At 34.1% G+C, this 20,364-nt stretch overlaps 1 protein-coding gene across 4 annotated transcripts in view; it reads left to right on the top strand.

Annotated features, from left to right (window-relative positions):
* Positions 1-20,364, top strand: part of SCFD1 (sec1 family domain containing 1) — a 178,648-nt gene that overhangs the window by 142,390 nt on the left and 15,894 nt on the right. For all 4 annotated transcript variants that reach the window (XM_056810436.1, XM_056810435.1, XM_056810439.1 and 1 more), the window contains exons 16-19: positions 3,538-3,608; positions 6,118-6,197; positions 9,769-9,831; positions 11,432-11,507. In XM_056810436.1, the coding sequence (XP_056666414.1) occupies positions 3,538-3,608; positions 6,118-6,197; positions 9,769-9,831; positions 11,432-11,507 (290 nt within the window). The remainder of the gene's footprint in view (positions 1-3,537; positions 3,609-6,117; positions 6,198-9,768; positions 9,832-11,431; positions 11,508-20,364) is intronic.

Raw genomic sequence — 20,364 nt, 5'->3', positions numbered from 1 at the left:
GAAATTCTAAGGGACTTCTGGGGGATGAAGTCCAAAGGCTCAGAATCTCCATTTATACAGCTACTGACATCTGCCCAGTTCTGTTGGGACACAAGACCTGGACATCATTGAGAATAAGATGTCTGATCTGATGAAATTTCAAAAGATGTTCTCAACTTCTAACCCTCCTAAAAAATTTTCACATAAGGGACTGCCTTGACATGATTGTAGAAACATCTGTCTTCACTGAGATTCTGGTGTCCCCAGCTGGTCTTGCTGCAGTGTTTATCTAAATTGGATTCTAAAAACAGCTGCTTTTGCCAGATTGGTCTTCCTTGAAAGGAGACACAAATGAGGAATACTTCAGGTGTATCAATCAGATTCTCTTCTTAAATGAAAGGCAGCTGGATGATGATTGGAATCTCCAGCCTCATTCATACCAAATGTACTTGGGCCCTAAAGGGCCTCAGAGGCATCTCAGCATCTGCAGTCAGCCATAGTCCATACAATGAAGTGTAATGGAGTTCTGAAACTGCTAGCCATTGATGTGAATGATTTTCACCAAGAGAAACAACCTTTGACAGCCTTTACCACTGCCATAAGTTGTCCCTTATTGACAGCTTCAAATGCTTCACAGATGTGATGATCATGGGCATATTGGTTGTGGTTGTATGCTATTATGATATATGCAAGGGTTGTATCCAGGCCTTTGAACTTTGGAATCCTTTTCCTCCTTATAGAGATATACTTTATCATCATATTGCAGCCCTCTATGAAGGTTTATGAGGTGACCAACAGGGCCCACAGAAACAGAAATATCTTTGTCATCCTGGTGGGCCACACAGGTACCATCTTAGGCACTTTGAGCAAATGAAGGACCCTATCATTTTACATAACAAGGGGGCATTTGTCTGTGAAGTAACTGAATAAAAATGCAGTAACAGTGAACATGAAACTGCATAAATTGCTCAAGTGCACTGAAGAATGGGTGGTGAATCTTCTGATTCTCAAGGACCAGCTAGTCACCCTGGACTATGCATTGGTTAAAGCTGAAGATGGAAAAACAGCCTCAGTACCTGGGCATTCTGAAGGAGAGCCCTTTTAAATCATACTACAGTATTAGTATTACTAGTACTGAAACTTGGCCAGTCTAAAGGTTTCAAGTGACCAATTGCATCTTCATGCCAGCCCAACCCTAAACAGAGTAATAAATGGCATCTAGGTTTGGTAAAAAATTAAAGTCAGTTCATAAAGTTCAGGCAATAATAATTATCCAGACAGTCATTCTCTTTTTTAGATATTTTAAGCTCTGTTGGTGTTGGATTTAGCCAATCTGAGATTTAAGGTTTAATATAAATTAAACAGTAAATGTCTTTGTATTGTCTTCATTCTGTGGTGCAGCAGAAACTACACAGCTGGAACATGGAGCACTTGAAAGCTATTAAATTATATAAATGAGTCAACTTTGGCCAATTAGACCAAGAAATACTTTCAACTTTATGGTGGATAGCATAAAGAACTAACTTAAAATTTAACTCAGGAACCTTATTTTGCTTCATGCTTGTACTATCTAACCCAAATACCTTGTCTCTCACTGGGGCACAAAAGAAAGTTTTGTTGACAGAGATTGGGGAAAGGGACCTATTTGTAAAAAATATTTATAGCAGTTCTTTTTCCAAAGAACTGGAAACTAAAGGAATGTTTATCAATTAAGGAATGACTGAAAAAGTTGTGTTATATGATTGTAATCGAATACTATTATGCCATAAGAAGTAACAAACAAAAGAACCTATAAAGACTTACATGAAGTGATTCAAAGTGAAGTGAGCAGAACCGGGATAACGTACACAGTAATAATGACATATGATGATCAACTATAAATGACTTAACTGTTACCAACAATGTAAGGAGCCAAGAAAACTCCCAGGGACTCATGACAAAATGCTATATCCACCACCATCAAGTGAACTGACAGAATCTGAATGCAGATTGAAACGTACCTTTCTTTTTACTTCCTACATGAACTTTAATATAAGCAGTATTGTAGTCCCCAGGAGTGAGAGTGAACCCCAGAATACAAGGCCTCTGGGTAGCCATTAACTTAGAAGCAGTAAGACATGTAGCTTTTCCCCTCAGCATGAACTCAATCCATATCCATTTGTCACCCAAGTTACCAGATGTCCTGCTAGGAATCACTGGCACAAGCCATGAAAAACCTAACTAGAGAGTCACCCATTGAATTACTGAACCCAGCTAGGTAATCACATTAACATATTGATCTATTACCTATAGAAACTCCTGTTAAGAATCACTAGAGTAGTTCATACCCATTATCCTTATCTTGTGAATCATTACTTATCATTGTTTCTATATGAAGCTTACCTAATCCCTTTACCTATGTCATCTGTCCTATAAATTGTAAAACCCAAATCATTAAACTTTGTCACTGCTCTAAGAAGCTGTCTGTGTAATTCTTAGTTGGTACAGGCCTGGCCCGCCTATAAGCCCAATACACATACTTCTCACCCCGGCTTGACAACCCACAAAGCTATTTCCAGAGTCACACTCTGTCACAATATGTCTTGTTTCACATGATGAACATGGAAATATGTATTATATGATAATATGTGTAAAACCAATATCATATTACTTGCTGTCTTGGGGAGGGGAGGTGGTGAGAGGGAAGGAGGGACCATAGATCACAGAATGTCAGAAAATGATTACTAAAAATTTTATCAATATGTAATCTGGAAAAAAAAAACTTTTAATTTTTAAAAAAATGGTAGGAAAAAGTGATAGTTAACCTCAGAAAGTTACCAGCTATGGGACCATGGACATCTTGTTTAACATTTCTGAGGCTTCATTTTTTTTTCACCTATAAAATTGGAAAAATAATAAATTATACTGCTACTCTGTATATCCTGAGTGATAAGTAGTAAGATCTTGTACATCTTATAGGAAGTAATATTACTGGTCATTCCCAAAACTGTTTTGGCATTTTAAGGAGTTGTCTAGAGTTAGTGCAACTGCTTGTTTTATTTAAGATTACTGAAGTCCTGTCATTTATTTTTATTTTGTCATTCTTTGTCATATTGAAGAGGCAAGAAGGTCTTATCTCTTTTTTTTCTTCATTATTGATGACTCATCATCCATTATCTTATGAAAGGAAGTTCCTTCCTTATCCTATAATAAAATAGCTACTCTGTATTCTTGCTAATTGGATAGACATACTTTAGGTAATAATACTGGAGTGGTAATGAATGAAGTCATTTGGTAGAATTTTCTAAGTTAATCGCATTTCCGTTTAGATACAACTGAATTAGTTGTCTGCCCAACTGATGATTTGCATTTTAACTCAGTAAAATGTTTCTTTTTTATATTAGTTATACCTAGTGCCATTATTTCTTCTGTTCCATTTATAAATACTTAGAATTTTTGTTTCTATTTGTAAGTTTTACATTTAGGTTAATGTATGTAGCATGGTGGTATATATGATGGAATGGTTTGGGTTTTGTTTTCTTTTATTTTTTAATCAAACACAATATTTTTCCTATACAGCAGGAACTCCAGAAGATAAAATGAGACTGTTCCTTATCTATTACATAAGTGCACAGCAAGCTCCCTCTGAGGTATGTTCTTTGTATTTTATTTTGAAAAAGTCTTGTTTGTAGAATATCTGCTGCTAGCTGAAGTTCCATAAGAAAAATAAAATTCACTCTACAAATTTCATTCCTTTCAATTAAAAGAAAAAGTTTGACAAGAGTTGATGTTACAAATATTACTAATTTTTATGTCATAGTTTTTTGTCATGGTGGTAGGATAAGCCCATTTGTAAAATGTCTTTCTATTTTTAAACTGATGAACTATGAACATAATTCTGATAATGAAAAAGTCTTATCAGAAGCTGTTATTTTCTAAATTATTGAAACGAAGTTTTTTGTTTTTGCTGTTTTTGACAAATTGAGTTAATTTTCCAAGAAATGTGGGTAAATCCAGTAACATCAAAAAGAAACATATAACTTTCAACACAGTTTTACATCCACACTCAGTCATCAAACATGTTTATTAAGCACCAGTCATGTTCCAGATATTGAGAATGCAAAAAGTAAAAACAATTTCGTATCTACAAGTCACTTTGATGGTTCTTGAAGTTCTGGTGTCAGACTCATTTCTTTAAGTCACAGGCATTTGTGCTTCTCCCTTTCCTCAAAGAATTCTTTTATTTGAAGTGACCATTAAAAATTTCTCCATGATAGAAATGTCTTAATTTCCCTCCTTTAAAAAAACTATTTGTGAAAATTAATAAACATCAAAAATTGAAATTTAGCATTAATGTCTCAGATTTGTATTTTGCCTTTTCTAAGAAAGCTGCCTTAGTTATTATAGGTGGATTAATACTAATATTAAAAGAAGAAATCACTCATAACTATTATATCTTGTTTGTCTTATTTAGAAATTTTTCACCTTCAGGTAATTCATATAATTCTATCAGACTAGTTTAGTATTAAAAAAGTTTTCAATTTCCATACTTCTATTTAGATATTAAGTGTATTTTATTGATAATCTCCATTAAAGACAGGTAGTTCTAGCATTTTAAAGATGTGTTTTATTCCTTGCCTTAACTGCTCTTCTGCTTTGGAACTGAATAGTTAGTATCAATTCTAAGAGAAGATAAGGGTTAAAAAACAAACAAACCTCAGTCATACCATTGTGAATGTGGTTATGGAAAGAAGGTGAAAAACATTGGAAAAGTTGGTTTGAGAATAAGAAACAAGAAAGTCTTAAAGATTTTTAAGACAAGTCTCACATCTGTGTTTCATGAATACTTTTTAGAGGAAAATAGTTAGGAAGCAAGAGATGTTTTGAGTACCAATTAATATGACAAAAATTAATTTAATTATGTTTTGACAGAAAATACCTGATTACTGTTATGGTAACTTCCAAATCAATAGTTCTAACTAGTTGGATCAAAAATCAAAACTAACACCAAATTAGAAGAAAGAAGAAAAATGAGATGATATGATGAGGAAATAATCACCAAACTAATTTAAGTATGCTATTGATTTCCCCCACCAGAAACGAAAAGAAAAATTGATATAAAAGAATAAATATATTTGTTCGTTCAAATTTTCACTATTTCATAAAATCTAACTGGCATAAATTACCTCAACAATGAGATCAAAATAGAATAGAAAGCCATCTCCATTGGCAAACACTTGATTTCATTTCCATAAAGAGAACTAGTTTGGCCAAGGACAGCATGCTACTTTAAAATACAAAATCATTTAGACTTTCTTACAAAGGAGCATTACCTCATAAAAGAGCAAGAGGCAATCAAGAACGATTTCCATCCTCAGTCATTTCAAAGATGTTCATTTCATTTGCAGTTTAAATAAGCAATAAGATGCCATTTTGACTGGGAGAGAGGAAGGGTAGAGAATTAATCATGATAAAGCAATAGGACATTTTTTTGGACCTCAAAAGTGTGATACCTTTCCTAAGGAAGCTAAAACAAGGCTTGTAGCATACCTCTTTTTTTCCCCCTTTTATAACTTTCTTAATTTTGGTGATTAAACTAGATACAATATTTTGCTTGTGACCAAAATACATTTCTCTATAAACATAACTCTTAAGTTTTCATGTAAATGAAGTATATTTTGCCTTAATAAATACTTTCCTCTTGCTAATTTAGGTATACTTGTATTTTATACAATAGGCTATATAAAATAATTTACCAACAATAAAAACATCAACATTTATCAATTCAAATTTTTTACCTGATTCAAATAGAATTTAATCTTTTTATTTTAGCTTTCTGCATGAGATATGATTTGTAAGCCTTTCCATTTGTCATATTATAAATAAGTTATTAGTAAACTATGACCACTAATGATAAATCTATAATGTCACCACTAGCCTCTGATATTTTGGGGGAATGAAAGAGAAAGAGACTTCTAGGATATAAAATCCAAAGTATTTCTGGGCTAAGAATTGATGGGACCACCAGGAATTTAAAGTTATAGCCCCTGGTCAAACTTTCTGATTTACTAAATTGATAGTAAAGAAGTGTTTTCTGTTAATTGACTTAAGAAAAAGTCTATAATTGTTTACTTGATATAGTCCTTTTTATGATTGCAGGCTGACTTGGAACAATACAAAAAGGCTCTGACTGATGCAGGATGCAACCTCACTCCCTTGCAATATATCAAACAATGGAAGTAAGTCTTTTTGACCTCTCCTATAAATTTATCATTTGAGAGGTGTCATTTAATATAATAAGACAAAACTCTATTTAGGTTTAGATATTGAAGGAAATTTTTCTTCCTTAGCCTTTCCACCCCAGACACCTCATAACATTACTTAACATTACTTAAAATAGTTAACATCCAGACAACCCTATTTCCTCTTTATCTCTGAGCTGTCCCTCACTATCCAACTTTTTCTATTGCTATCATTTATCCCCTCTGTCAATTACCACATCTTTTCAAATCTGCCTCTGCAAGACCCCTCATATCTATCCTTTTTTTATATGGCCAACGACCAAGTTTAAGTACTCATCACTTCTTAATTGGACTGTTGTAATAGCCTCCTACTTGTGCTGCTAATTCAAGTTTCTTAGCTTCTCCATTCCTTCCTCCAAACATCTGCCAAATTGATTCTCCTAAAGCATAGAACTATTTTATTCCATCCTGTTCAGTTATCGGCTAGTAAACATCATTGAACTACTGTGTGATAGGCATTAGGGTTACAAATATAAAGAACCTTTAATTCCTATTCACAAGGGAGCTTATATTTTTTCAAGGATAGAATAAGTATACAAAAATAAATTTGTTCCTCAGTCATTTTCATTTGTCCAACTTTATGATCAAATTTGTGGGTTTCTTGGCAAAGATACTGGGGTGGTTTTTTGCCATTTCCTTCTTCAGCTCATTTTACAGATGAGGAAACTGAGGCAAACAGGACTAAGTGATTTACCCAGGGTCACACAGATAGTAAGTGTCTAAGGTTAGATTTGAACTCAAGAAGAAGAGCCTTCCTGACTCCAGGACCAGCACCTAGCTGTCCCCAAAAGAAAATAATTAAAAGGTAGTTAAAATAGGGTGTAATTAGGGAGGAAAACAGCAGGTTATGAGATCAGGAAAGACTTTATATAAATGGAAGTGCTTTAACTAAGTCTTTAAGGAAGAGATGGATTCTCTGAGGTGGGGAAAAGTGGCAAGTTTGTTCTAAGCCTGGGGTGAAAAGCCAGTGAAAAGGCACAGAACAGAAGATGGCATGGTATGGGAAGAAAGGGAAAAGGCCATTTTGGCTGGATCACCGGGGTTGGGAGGAGTAATGTTCAATTAACAATTTCAATTGTTGGGTGCAGGTTTTGAAGACTAAGCTAGAGAGATTTATATTTGAGTTGAGTAGCAATAGCCTTTCTCCAGTGTACCCTTTCCAACCTTTATAAATGCTTCCCCCTTTCCACATTCTATTGTCCAGACTGGTCTTTGAAGTTCCATAGCTGCTTCATCTCCCCTCACTGTGCCCTTTCCCTGGCAGTCAATCTCCCACCATTTCCTATCTAAAATGTATTCTCAACTCACATAGGTGTGTTAGAAGGCCAGATTTAACTTGAGATCTTTTCTGATCTTCACTACTGCCTGACCCTATTCCCCCAAATAATTTTAAGTTTCTTTGTATAGATCTGTTTATCTCTTCTCATGGTATATGAGCACATAGAATTTAGAACTTTTTCATTTTTATATCTCATCAGCACCTAGGACAATGCACAGCAAGTGCTTGATGAAACAAAACCTATTCTGATGTTTGGTGTACATCTAGGTGATTATTTTTAGGCCAAAACAATAAGAAGCTCCAGGAGCATGAACAGAATTTTCAAGAACTAATGACTAATTTTGTGAATTAACCCAATCACACATTGAAAATAGTTGATTTCTTTGCCCTGTATTTCTGAGCATAACTGAATTTCTCTAATTTCACTTGCAGTTTTCAGAAAATAGTAGATTTGGACATTGGTAAAATGTGATTTGGGTTTTGGTTTCATATCTTCTAAAACTTGTATCATAAAGCCTCTCATGACTTTTTCATTGATAAAAGTGAATATACCTATTTTTTGTTCAATAGTGTTATGATCTCTCCTTAAGAAGTTAATAGAGTACTTTCAAGCATAACATGCAACAAGAGTATCATAATTACAGCCATCAAATCTTAGGTTGCATTAAAAGAAGCATAATATCCCAGACTGGAGAGGTAATAGTCCTACTATTCTCCATCCTGATGAGACTCTATCTGGAAGCTATATTTTAGAAAGCTTAGAGGTAAGCTGAAGAAGATCCATGGACCAGGATGATAATGGGCCTGGAGTTCATGCCATATGAAGATCAGTTTAAAGAAAAAGAGGGTGGGAGTTAGGAGTGTAATGAAGGGCAGGACCTGAGAGTTGTTTGACTTCTTCCAAGTATTTGAAGTGTTGACATGGAGAAGAGAGTTGCTCTATTTGCCATCAAAGAATAGCCTTAGAGTAAAGGATAGAAGCTGCAAAGAGGCAAATTTAGACCTTAGACTAAGGAAAATTTTAATAATTTGACCTATCAAAAAGTGGAACAGGTGGCCTTGGGAAGTTACATTCATTTACCTGTTTCATATGAGATTTCAAAGAAAAGCCAAAAGACCATTTTGTCACATGTTGTAGAAACTATTTCCATTTAGATAGGCATTGGATTATTTGACATCTGAAGTCCTTTCCAGTTCTGAGATTACATGATTCTGTGAATAAGCATTCCATGAACAGACTGGAGTCTGATTTTCACAGTGAGAAGAATGATTGCATTTAAAAGGTAGAGCCAGGGAGACCCCAAATGCCGAAATGAAAAGTTGAGACATACTGAATCGCTATTTTAAAACTAGATTAGCAGGCAGCTGGGTGGCTCAGTGGATTGAGAATCAGGCCTAGAGATAGGAAGTCCTAAATTCAAATCTGACCTCAGACACTTTCTAGCTATAGTATTGATTTTAAGGTGGAGGGTAAGGGTTTGTTGTTTTTTTTAACTAGATTAGATCTAAGAAATTCTTTTATCTGATCAAATCTTTTCATTATACATATTAAGAAACCAAGGCACTATTAGTTTTAATTTCCCAGGATCACATTGCTAACTAAAGTCAGAACACGAACTTAGGTCTCTTGACCTCTTTCCACTACATCGTTGTATCCTTTTTCAGAATTTGGTCTGAGAAAAAAATAGAATAAGACTGTATTATGGAGGGAACTTTTTCTACCAACACATATCACAATGTGTCTCTATAGTGGGTAAGACTTAAGAAGTTACCCATTCCATTGTGAGTTAAGTGTCTTACCCAGAGTAACACAGTATCAGAGCAGGACTTGAACCCAAATGTTTCTGACTCCCAATCTCATTATCTACCTACTATTACTCTGTCTTAAGAATAATTGTAATAATGACAATGAAATTTACATAACGCTTTTCTGTTTACAAAATGTTTTACTCATAACATCCTTAATCTTGAATCCTTATTATTTAAAGGCTCTCTCTTAAGCAAATTGAATGTTTATGTTGTCTTAAGCCAAGAAATTTTAGAATGTTGTCAGAGTTTGAATTTTCCCTTGAATTATTTTAATACATATTATAACATGTTTGGATTGGTGGCAGAATCGTTTCTATTCTCAGAATTTGCCATAGTCAAGTAGTATTCTTAAGCACAATTATAATAACATGATTCTTAAAGCCAGCTTTAAAAATCAGCCTTCATGTTGTCATTTCACAGGGCTTTTGCCAAGATGGCTTCAGCTCCAACCAGCTATGGAAATACTGCCACTAAACCAATGGGGTAAGTAACTTTTTTTAAATTCTTATTTAACTGCTTGCTTCAATTAACCAAGCAAAACCATAATTAATTGAAACCATACCTGAGGCACTTTCATTTGTTGGTAAAGGCAGCATGGCAGCTCAGAGGAGAATAATACCAAAGCTACAGCCATGCTAGTAAAAGATAGTATGACCACCAAAGTTTGGGTTCATGGCCTTTTGGGAGCTGCCAAAGAGAGGAAGTACTACATTCTCCACTTCCTTTCCTCCCCATCCCATTTATGGTAAAACTCTTCTCACCAAGAATTGGTAGATGTTTTTATAAGGTTATTAACTATAATAAAATATAGTAAGTTCCATTTCAGAACCACAAATTACAATATATTTATAGTAGATTAAATTCTAATGTTTTTAAACCCTTATCTTTCACCTTAAAATCAATACTATGTATTGATTCCAAGGCAGAAAAGTGGTAAGGGCTAGGCAATGAGGGTTAGGTGACTTGCCCAGAGTCACACAGGTAGGAAGTATCTGAGGTCAAATTTGAACCCAGGACTTCCCGTCTCTAAGCCTGGCTTTCTATCCACTGAGCCACCCAGCTGTCTCCTTTTAAATTCTAATTTTGAAAAATGTAAGCAAAAAGTATTATGATATGTTAGTAGGACATTTTTTACACCTAATAGTTCTATCCCTCAAAAATCCATTATGATACTTTTTTTCAAACATAATTCAGACAATACACATAATAAGAATAAATACTTTAGGGCATAATTTAATGACATTTCCAAAAATGAAATATGTTTGAATAATATGCCTTCATTTTGATTAATATATAATATTTAGGAATTCAGGCCTTAGATACAAAAGTAGTTTACCATTAATGAGCATAGTGTGAACATATGATCAAATGACAAATCCAAAATGTTTTTCAATCTAAAATGAATTGTAACTCTTCAACAGCTAACAGACATAAAAAAGATATGTTTATTTTCAATATCTTGCCTTGTTTTATGTAGCAAAAGTAAAGTATCTAAATTGCTTTCTTCAAAGTTACGTTTCAGCATGAAGAGCATGGGGAAAGACCAAAGGAAGTCCCTTAAAATTGGAAAATGCTTAAAAGACAAAAATAAATCACATAAGATATCATGTTCTGGGGGCAGCTGGGTAGCTCAGTGGATTGAGAACCAGGCCTAGAGACGGGAGTCCTAGGTTCAAATCTGGCCTCAGCCACTACCTAGCTGTGTGACCCTGGGCAAGTCACTTGACCCCCATTGCCTAGCCCTTACCACTCTTCTGCCTTGGAGCCAATACACAGTATTAACTCCAAGACGGAAGGTAAGGGTTAAAAAAAAAAAAAAGATATCATGTTCTACCTAACGACAGTTCATTATGCTAGCTATTTTGCTAATGATTATTGACCAGAAAATAGACATGACTATTATATTAGTCAACAAAATGCAGCAATCAGTAAAAACAGGTTAACTATATTCTGTGAAAATAAAGGTGATCTATTGAGTATTCAGAATGTTGATTTTTAGTATGTGATTATATGGATTTCCCACCTAATAATCTGCAAAAGTTAATTTGTATTTAGTAATCTACCTTTGCATTTTTGCCCCCAGTCTCTTATCACGTGTCATGAACACAGGGTCACAATTTGTGATGGAAGGAGTGAAGAACTTAGTGTTGAAACAACAAGTAAGTAAGATTATTGGGAAGGGCTTCCACCTGTGATTTCATTAGTATAGGGAATATTCCCTCTGCAATTTATAAGTGTGAGATAGGACTTGAACAACAGGCCTTTGTAGCTTCAAGGTCAACTCTTCCATCTATTAAGCCAAATTGTCTTTTAGTGAAAGTAGAATATTATTTAATAAACACAGATAGAGTCAAATTCAGTTTTAAAAGCTTAATGTTTTCAAATCAGACAAATAAAATAACCCATTTCCCCTACAAGTTGTATACATTTATAGCTCTTTGTAATATAAGCCATCTAACTTTTCTAAACATACATTATTAAAAAAAATTTTTGTGAATTTGACGATTTGTACTATAATTACTTAGAGATCCATTTGTAAGTCAGTTTGTAACTTATTTTTATTTTTTTCTCATAGAATGCTATTTAGATTCCCAAGGCAGCTTACAACCAAAATATATCTAAAGTATATTACTCAAAAATGATACTTTTAGTTATATGTAACCACTATTTTAAATCATCAATTTTATGGGGAAATGAGTTTTCTGACATTCTCAGATGTCAAGAAGATATTATCATCCAAGAAGTCACTGGAGGTAGGGAGAGAGGAAATAATGGGGTAGTTATAAGGCCAAGTAAGGAAATAGCCCTAGGCACCAGTAACTTATTGAGTGTTTCTATCTTCTTTTTTTCTTCTTCTTTCCTCTCTTTTTCTTGTATAATAGGTGAAAAAATGTTGAGGTGTTTATGCCTAAAATATTCCAAACTGAGGAATGATGAGTATTGGGTTTGGGGAGAGTATAAGAGGGCTCTTATAAGCCAGAAATTATATATGTAGATATTTGTGTACTTGTACATATTGTCTTCTCTATCCAATTTTAAGTCCATTAAATACAAAGACACATTATATCTTTGTCCATAATATTTTGCATGCAAGTTTTCAATAATTATTGAATTAATTATGAAGTTCCTTACCTCCCCTCTGTCAAACATCAAATCTTCCATCTTCATCAGATGAGATCTCTTCTACTCCCTTCCATCTCACTTCAAGTTTCTTGCTTATTTATTATCATAAAACTTCTCTATAACCTCCTTCCTCCTAGCCTACAAACATATTTGAGTCTCCCTATCAAAATAAAAACCTCTATTTATATGATTCACAGATCTAAATAACTAGATAAATTATCTCTCTTGAGCTCTAATCTAGTATTTCCAGTTACCTCAAACTTATATTCATAACTGAAATAATCTAGCATAGTGCTCTTTGAAGTATGCTTTTATAAAATCTGGGTTGTATGATAGACCTACTTAGTTTATATTATCCTCGTTTATCATGAATTCAAAGATTGCATTCCCACTTCCTAACATCAGTTCTTCTATATCATTTCTTCCTTATTGGTTAGAATTCAGTCCTTTTGGTAAGAACTCTTACTATTTCCTTTACTTTAAAAAAATTTTTTTTATTGATATTTTCTGTTTCTTGTACCACCATCCAAATATCCCTCTCCTTTCCATTCCCAGAGAGTCTTCCTATATAACAAATAGTATCCTTTAGAGAGGAAGAAAAGTAGTCAGTACAGTTGATCAGTACATTGAAAAAGTTCAGCAACTTGTGCACTGTGTTTAACACCCTGTGGACCTCCCAAGTCCATAAAGGGCTACATTGGAAGGTATCTTCTCATAACTCTTCATTTGAGTCTTGCTTGACCTTTATGATTTTGTTACATTTAAAAATTATTTTGGGGGCAGCTGGGTAGTTCAGTACATTGAGAGCCAGCCTAGAGACGGGAGGTCTTGGGTTCAAATCTGGCCTCAGACATTTCCCAACTGTGTGACCCTGGGCAAGTCACTTAACCCCCACTGCTTAGCCCTTACCACTCTTCTGTCTTGGAACCAATACACAGTATTGATTCTAAGATGGAAGGTAAGGGGTTTTTTGTTTGTTTGTTTTTTTAATTATTTTTTGTGGTTCTTGCAATTTATTTTGTTTTAGTTACTCTGTATATTGTTTGTTTGGCTCTGTTTACTTCTCTCTGCATCAGTTCACATGGATATTTCCATGTTTCTCTGAATTCATCAAAAAGTTATTTCTTATAGCATAGTTTATTACATAGCATAATTGACAATTTGTTTAGCTGTTCCACAATGAATGAATATCTATTTTGTTTCCAATCTTTAGTCATCTTGAAAAGTGTTGCTATAAATATTTTGGAGTATATGGAGATTTTCTTACTGATGTCTGCCTTGGGATATAAACCCAGTAATGGAGTCTCTGGTTCAAAAAAGGTGTGGACATTTTAATAATTTTGTTTGTGTAATTTGGAAAGCAATCTGATTAGTGCATATTTCCTTCACTTTTTAAAAAAATAAAATTATCTCTAAGTCATTAAAAATTGATTTTGACAGAGAAAGAAAATTAGTTCTTGCAAATATCTAGCTACTTAATTTCTCCCCTATAGGTACTATCATAGCAGTATTAAACTGTCATACTTGATTTGTGAGCTATTTCTTTTTTTTTTTTTAATTTTAAGTTCCAAGATCTCTTCCTCCCCCTACTCCTTTCCCCTAACCATTGAGAAGGCAAGAAATATGATATCCATTATACCAATGAAGTCATGGAAGACACATTTCTGTATTAACCATATCCTGCTCCTCCCATAAAAAAGGCAAGGAAAATAAAGATAGGGAATAAAAATTTGTTTCATTCTCCACTCTGAAATGGTCTTTTATCTTGGAGGTGAATAATCCCACACTTTATATCATGTGTAATTTGGAATTGTGGTAAATCACTGTATAATATGATCTGTTTCTCAAATATTAAGTACCTACTGTATGCCAGGTACCATGCTATGTGCTTTTTAAATATCTCATTTGATCCTCACAACCACCATGCAACATTAGTGTTAGTATTATCTCCATTTTATAGTTGAGGAAACTGAGGCAGACAAGTTTAATGATTTGCCCAGAGTCACACTGCTAACCAGTTATCTAAGGCTAGATGTGAACTCAAATCTAGAATGCAGGATCTGTTCACTATTCATTGTGCTACCTCTCTACCTTCATCTATTTTCTTCTCCTATCAAATGGTCTGCAGCATACCCCATGGTATTACCTCTCTTTTTCCATAAACCAGATCAGATACTCTTTCCACTATTTCCCACTCTGGTTCCTAGATTTCTTCATCCATGTATATGTGTATAATGTTACCCTACTACTTCTTTCATCTTCTATTTTTCTATTGAATAAGGTGTATATTTGCCCGTCCAACCGAGGTATATTTCTTTTTTTAATTTTATTTAGAATATTTTTCCTTTATTCATGATTTTTCCCACCCCTCTTCCCTTCCCCCTCCCAGAGCTGACAAGCAGTTCCACTGGGTTATATATGCATCATTGTTCCAAACCTATTTCCATATTATTCATATTTGCAGTAGAGAGATTCTTTAACATCAAAACCCTAATCATATCCCCACCGAAATATGTGATTGATCATATGTGTTTCTCCTGCGTTTCTGCTCCCACAGTTCTTTCTCTGGGTATAAATAGCACTCTTTCTCATAAGTCCCTCAGAATTGTCCTGGGTCATTGCATTGCTGATAGTAGAGAAGTCCATTACGTTCAATTGTGCCAGTGTGTCTGTCTCTGTGTACAATGTTTTCCTGGTTCTGCTCCTCTCGATCTGCATCACTTCCTGGAGGTTGTTCCAGTCTCCATGGAATTCCTCCACTTTATTATTCCTTTGAGCACAATAGTATTCCATCACCAACATATACCACAATTTCTTCAGCCATTCACCAATTGAAGGGCATCCCCTCGTTTTCCAATTTTTTGCCACCATAAAGAGCGCAGCTATGAATATTCTTGTACAAATCTTTTTTCCTTATTATCTCTTTGGGGTACAAGCCCAGCAGTGCTATTGCTGGATCAAAGGGCAGACAGTCTTTTAGAACCTGTTGCACATAATTCCAATTTGCCCTCCAGAATGGTTGGACCAATTCACAACTCTACTAGCAGTGTATTAGCAACACAGATATATTTCAGGAAAACTACTGATATGTTAAATTATTCTGGGATCGTTTTTTAATTTCTTAAATATTCTTAGTGTTTAAAGTTCCGTTTCTATCCATGTGAACTTTTTAAACAATAAGCTAAAAAAAGGCCATGGGGCATGAAAATATGTAAACTTAGAAGGGCTTTTAATACTGTCATTTTATGGGCAGCATGAGTTTTATGCATCATAGATATCAGTTGTCCCATAAAATCTTGAATGATATTCACAGCTTTAGAAGATATTCATATGAGGATAATTTTGCAAGAATGTGGTGATGAATAATGTAGCACAAAGAGTTGCATAATTTGAAAGCCTTCTGTTTTGTTCAGACTTGTTTGCCAAAATAATTCCTTCTGTTAAAAGATGTTAACACTTAAATGTTAGACCTGCTGTGACCATACAAATTCTGTCAGTTGGTATCAAGTATTCAACCAACCTTCTTGTTGATTCTGATATACTACATATTTTCATTTTTTTTCTTAGGGAACTAGTCATACAGATACAGAAATAGGCATGTTCCTTTATTCATTATCTTTCTTTTCAATCCTTCAGTTCAGCATGTGAAATATTTTTGTTTCTGGTAGTGAACAACCTTTCATATAAATATCAATATCTGTACATCTTTTTTCCTCAACAATTTATTTTGTTGATATTATTTTTGTTGTCATTAAGAATATGGTGTTGTCCTACTTTATTTACTTTATTCACTTTCATGAAATTCAGTTTTTAAATATCCCAAAATTATACTTCCTGCTTCCATTGTGTTGAAGGTCCCTTTGGCACCCCCTCTGTGTATGTCGTGGTTGCTATATGCTTCTTATCATAGCCTTTATTTGGTTGCTAGGAATCCAGGAGTACTAACATTGCTTCCAAACTAAGCACTCCCTTCTTCTATAAGGCTTGCAATTTTAGATTTATAGGCATTCTGATAGCCAAGACAATAGGAATGATATCATTAGTAGCAGGATATCATCTAAGGTGCTAAAACTTAGAAAATAAAGTGATATAAATGTGAATGATCATAGAATAAATTTTACATCCTTTTCAGAAGTCATGTTTTCACTGAGAGAATGGACAGGTATGGTGTAAAGCTGTTTTGAGAAACTTACCATTCTATTTAAAATTTAATTTTTTAGATACTAAATTGTCACAGATGAGGCTAATGTTATTATCTCTATTTTTCTAATAAGTAAGGTTATAAAACTCGTTAAGAATTTTTGGCAAATTTCTCCTAGGATTATTTTTCTTGAGATGAAATTATCTATTTCTTGTATTTCTAAGTTAAATAAATCTCTCTTTTTTCCTTATAACCAGATGTCAATTTAAAGAGCCTGTATCAATTTAGATATAACAATGAACTTATATCCTCAACTTGCATATGTTAGTTTCACCCAAATGCTAGGTTATTTTTCCTTTAAATTTAATTTTTAAACCTCAATTTTCTCACTCCTCCCTGCTAGATACTAGTTTTTGTAAGACAGTTACCCACTACTATATTATAAAATAAAATTGGTATGATTTTAATGATGATAAAAGCAAAATGGGTATCTATAAAGATATCAGAGAACAATGATTTTTATTTTTTTATTCATTTCATTTGAATTTGATTTGAAAGGAGGAAAACAGACTTTTTTGACATTACTACTAAAATCTTTTCTCATCTGATTAAAGTTATTTGATGACTTCATATTTCTCTTAAACTATATATTCATATAATGCTCTTGAATTATAAAGTTTCATGGAACAGTGCACTATTTGTTAACCCAAGAAAATTGCCCTTATGTGCATCTTCTGTGTTTGTCTGTTTGGTGCTGAAAATATTTCTGCTGATTGTTAAAAACATAGTTTATATTTTTCAGGACATGTGCTTTTCAGAGAGAATTTTCTGAAATGCTCACACTCACCTTCTAAAATGTTCTGATTCAGCAAAAGCTTCAGTATTTTATGGAAGTGGGTGAGAAGTTTATATGGTGACAGTAACACTTTTCAGGGAAGTAGCAGTATGCTCTTCAATTTGTAATTATGAGAAGAACATGAAAAATGTCATACCTTTCGATTAGGAGATCCTGCTCTTAGGCAATAAAACATACCACATTTTATTGAGCTTCCCATTTACTTCTTTTTTTACAAATTAAAGATTTATGGCAACAAGTTGAGCAAATTTGTCAGCATCATTTTTCCAACAGTATGTGCTCATATTATGTTTCTGCATCACCTTTTGGTAATTCTCACAATATTTCAAACTTATCCATTATTATATCTATTATGGGGATTTCTGATCAGTGCTTTTTGATGTAATTAAAAAAAAAAAAACCTTACCTTCCATCTCAGAATCAATGCTAAGTTTTGGTTCCAAGGCAGAAAAAGTGTGGTAAGGGCTGTGCAGTTAGGGATTAAGTGACTAGCTTAGGGTCACAAAGCCAGAAAACATCTGACGTCAGATTTAAACCCCAAACCTCCAATCTTCAGGCCTGGTTCCCTCTATCTACCAAGCCACCGTACTACCTTACAATGTTACTATTGTAATTGTATTGAGATGCCACAAACAACTCATATAAGATAGTGATCTTGATTGATGTTGTATGTGTTCTTACTGCTCCACCAAATGACCATTCCCCCAATTCTCTCCCTTTATTCAAATCTCTTTATTCCTTGGATACAGTATTAAATTTGGCCAATTGATAACTTTACAATAACCTTTCAGTCTTCAAGTGAAAAAGAGTCAACCAATGCAGCAAATTTTATTGTTGCCTTATTTTAAGAAATTGTCATAGTCCCCAATCTTTGATGACATCACAGGTAGTGGTTTGAATTGTACATGAATTGGATTCAAGTGATGCAAAGTTGCACAAATTCTCACTTCCAGAATCTCCAAAGTCTAGTGACAAAACAAGTCAGCACAACTGTCAGTGTTCCAGAATACAATGGATAACTCTTGGCTTCTTTGATATATGACCAGACTCTAAGCACTCCACAGTGCTTCAGCTGCTTTCATGGCCATTGAAACAAATTATTCTCTTCCAGTAGAAGTCTTCACATGCTTGGACTAGACATCCCCCTCCCCCAAATCAACAAAGAATTTAAGGCTTGTGTGGTTTCTCAGAGCCACAGATGAGAGTTGGGTGAAAGGTGAACACCAAAAGTAAATAAGCAGCCCTGAAAAAGATTCAGCCCGTCCTCACACCAGAGGTGCTAGTCCTCCCTGAACACAAAGTACAAGGAACAAAAAGCAACACATTTTGTAGTAACAGAGCAGCAGACATAAAGTAGATGCCCATAAATCAGGAAATACATTGGAATATATATACATGTAATGAAATATTACTATGTTGTAAGAAAGATGAATCAATTAGAAAAACATAAACATTTGTGAACTGATATAAAGTGATCAAAAACCTGAAAGCAATATACACATTTACTACAAAAAGTTAAATGGAAAGATCAATAATAAAACAGTAGAAACTGAATATCAAAACAATATACTCTACATTACAATTTCAGCCATTCTTTCCTTTTCCTTCTCCAAATTAAATCTTTCCCTGCTGTTTTCAAACATGCCTGTCTCCTCTTGTCATTGAAAAAAAAAAAAACACTTTATTACTCCCTGCCATCCCCTCATGCCATCATTCTATATCTTTCCTCTTTTTTCTCTGCCAAATTTCATGAAAAAAACTGTTTACAAATCACTGCCTTCACTTTCTTTCCATCACAACTCTTTGCATACTAGCTTCCAGCTTCATTACTTCATCAGTGTTCTCTTAATTGCCATATCTAATGTTCTTTTTTTAGTTCTCTTTCTTTTGACCTTTCTGCTATATTTGACATGTTGGCCACATACTTTTGGATACTTTCCCCTCATCAGACTTTCGTGAAGCTACTCACTTCTTATGCTAACTACTACTTTTCTTTCTTTGTTGATTATTTATCATCCCTAAAATGAATGTTAATTGTGGATCTTCCCCACAGTTCTATCTGAGACCGAGACCCCTTCTGTCTGTCTGTCTCTCTCTCTCTTTCTCTCTCTCATATATATGTATATACATATATATTTCTCTTATATATATATATATATATATATATATATATATATATATATATATACACACACACACTCTACTCTCTTAGTGAACTCTTCTCATCCTATGGGTGTAAGCATTATCTCTTTACCAGGGATTCCCAGATTAACTATCCATCTATTGATTGACCAATCAATCTATTTTACGTTATCCCACCTTACTTAGTTTCTCTCCTGAGTTCCAGCCCTGCATCAACAATTTCCTATTGGAAATTTCAAACTGGATGTTCCCTAAGCATCTCAAATCAGAACATTCAAAACAGTACCCAATATCTTTTCCCCAAAGCCACTCCTCTTCTAAATTTCCCTATTAATGTCGAAGGTGTCGCCACCTTTCCAGTCACCCAAGTACATCTTGATTTTATCATTGACTCTTCACTTTCACTTAATCCTCATATCTAATCAGTTACCAAATATTAACATTTCTAAGGCTATGACATTTCTCCTATTGATCCTGTAATATTTATAGCCACCACTTTAATTCAGACCCTCATGACCTCTTACCTAGATTATTGCATTGGCCTCCTCATTGATCTGCCTGCTTTAGAATATCATCCACACAATTTCTAATGATTTTCCTTAAGAACTGACCTAATCTTAGTTCTATTAACTTCGGTGCCTCCCTATTACCTTGTAGATCAAATTTACAAACTTCTTTTTGGCTTTTAAAGCACTTTGCCATCTCTCTTACCTTCATAATTCTCTTCCCCTCCTACTCTTTGACCTAACCAAAC

This window comes from Monodelphis domestica, chromosome 1 (genome assembly GCF_027887165.1).
Source record: "Monodelphis domestica isolate mMonDom1 chromosome 1, mMonDom1.pri, whole genome shotgun sequence".
NCBI classification, from domain to species: Eukaryota; Metazoa; Chordata; class Mammalia; order Didelphimorphia; family Didelphidae; genus Monodelphis; species Monodelphis domestica.
This window is presented reverse-complemented; position numbering and strand designations above follow the sequence as displayed.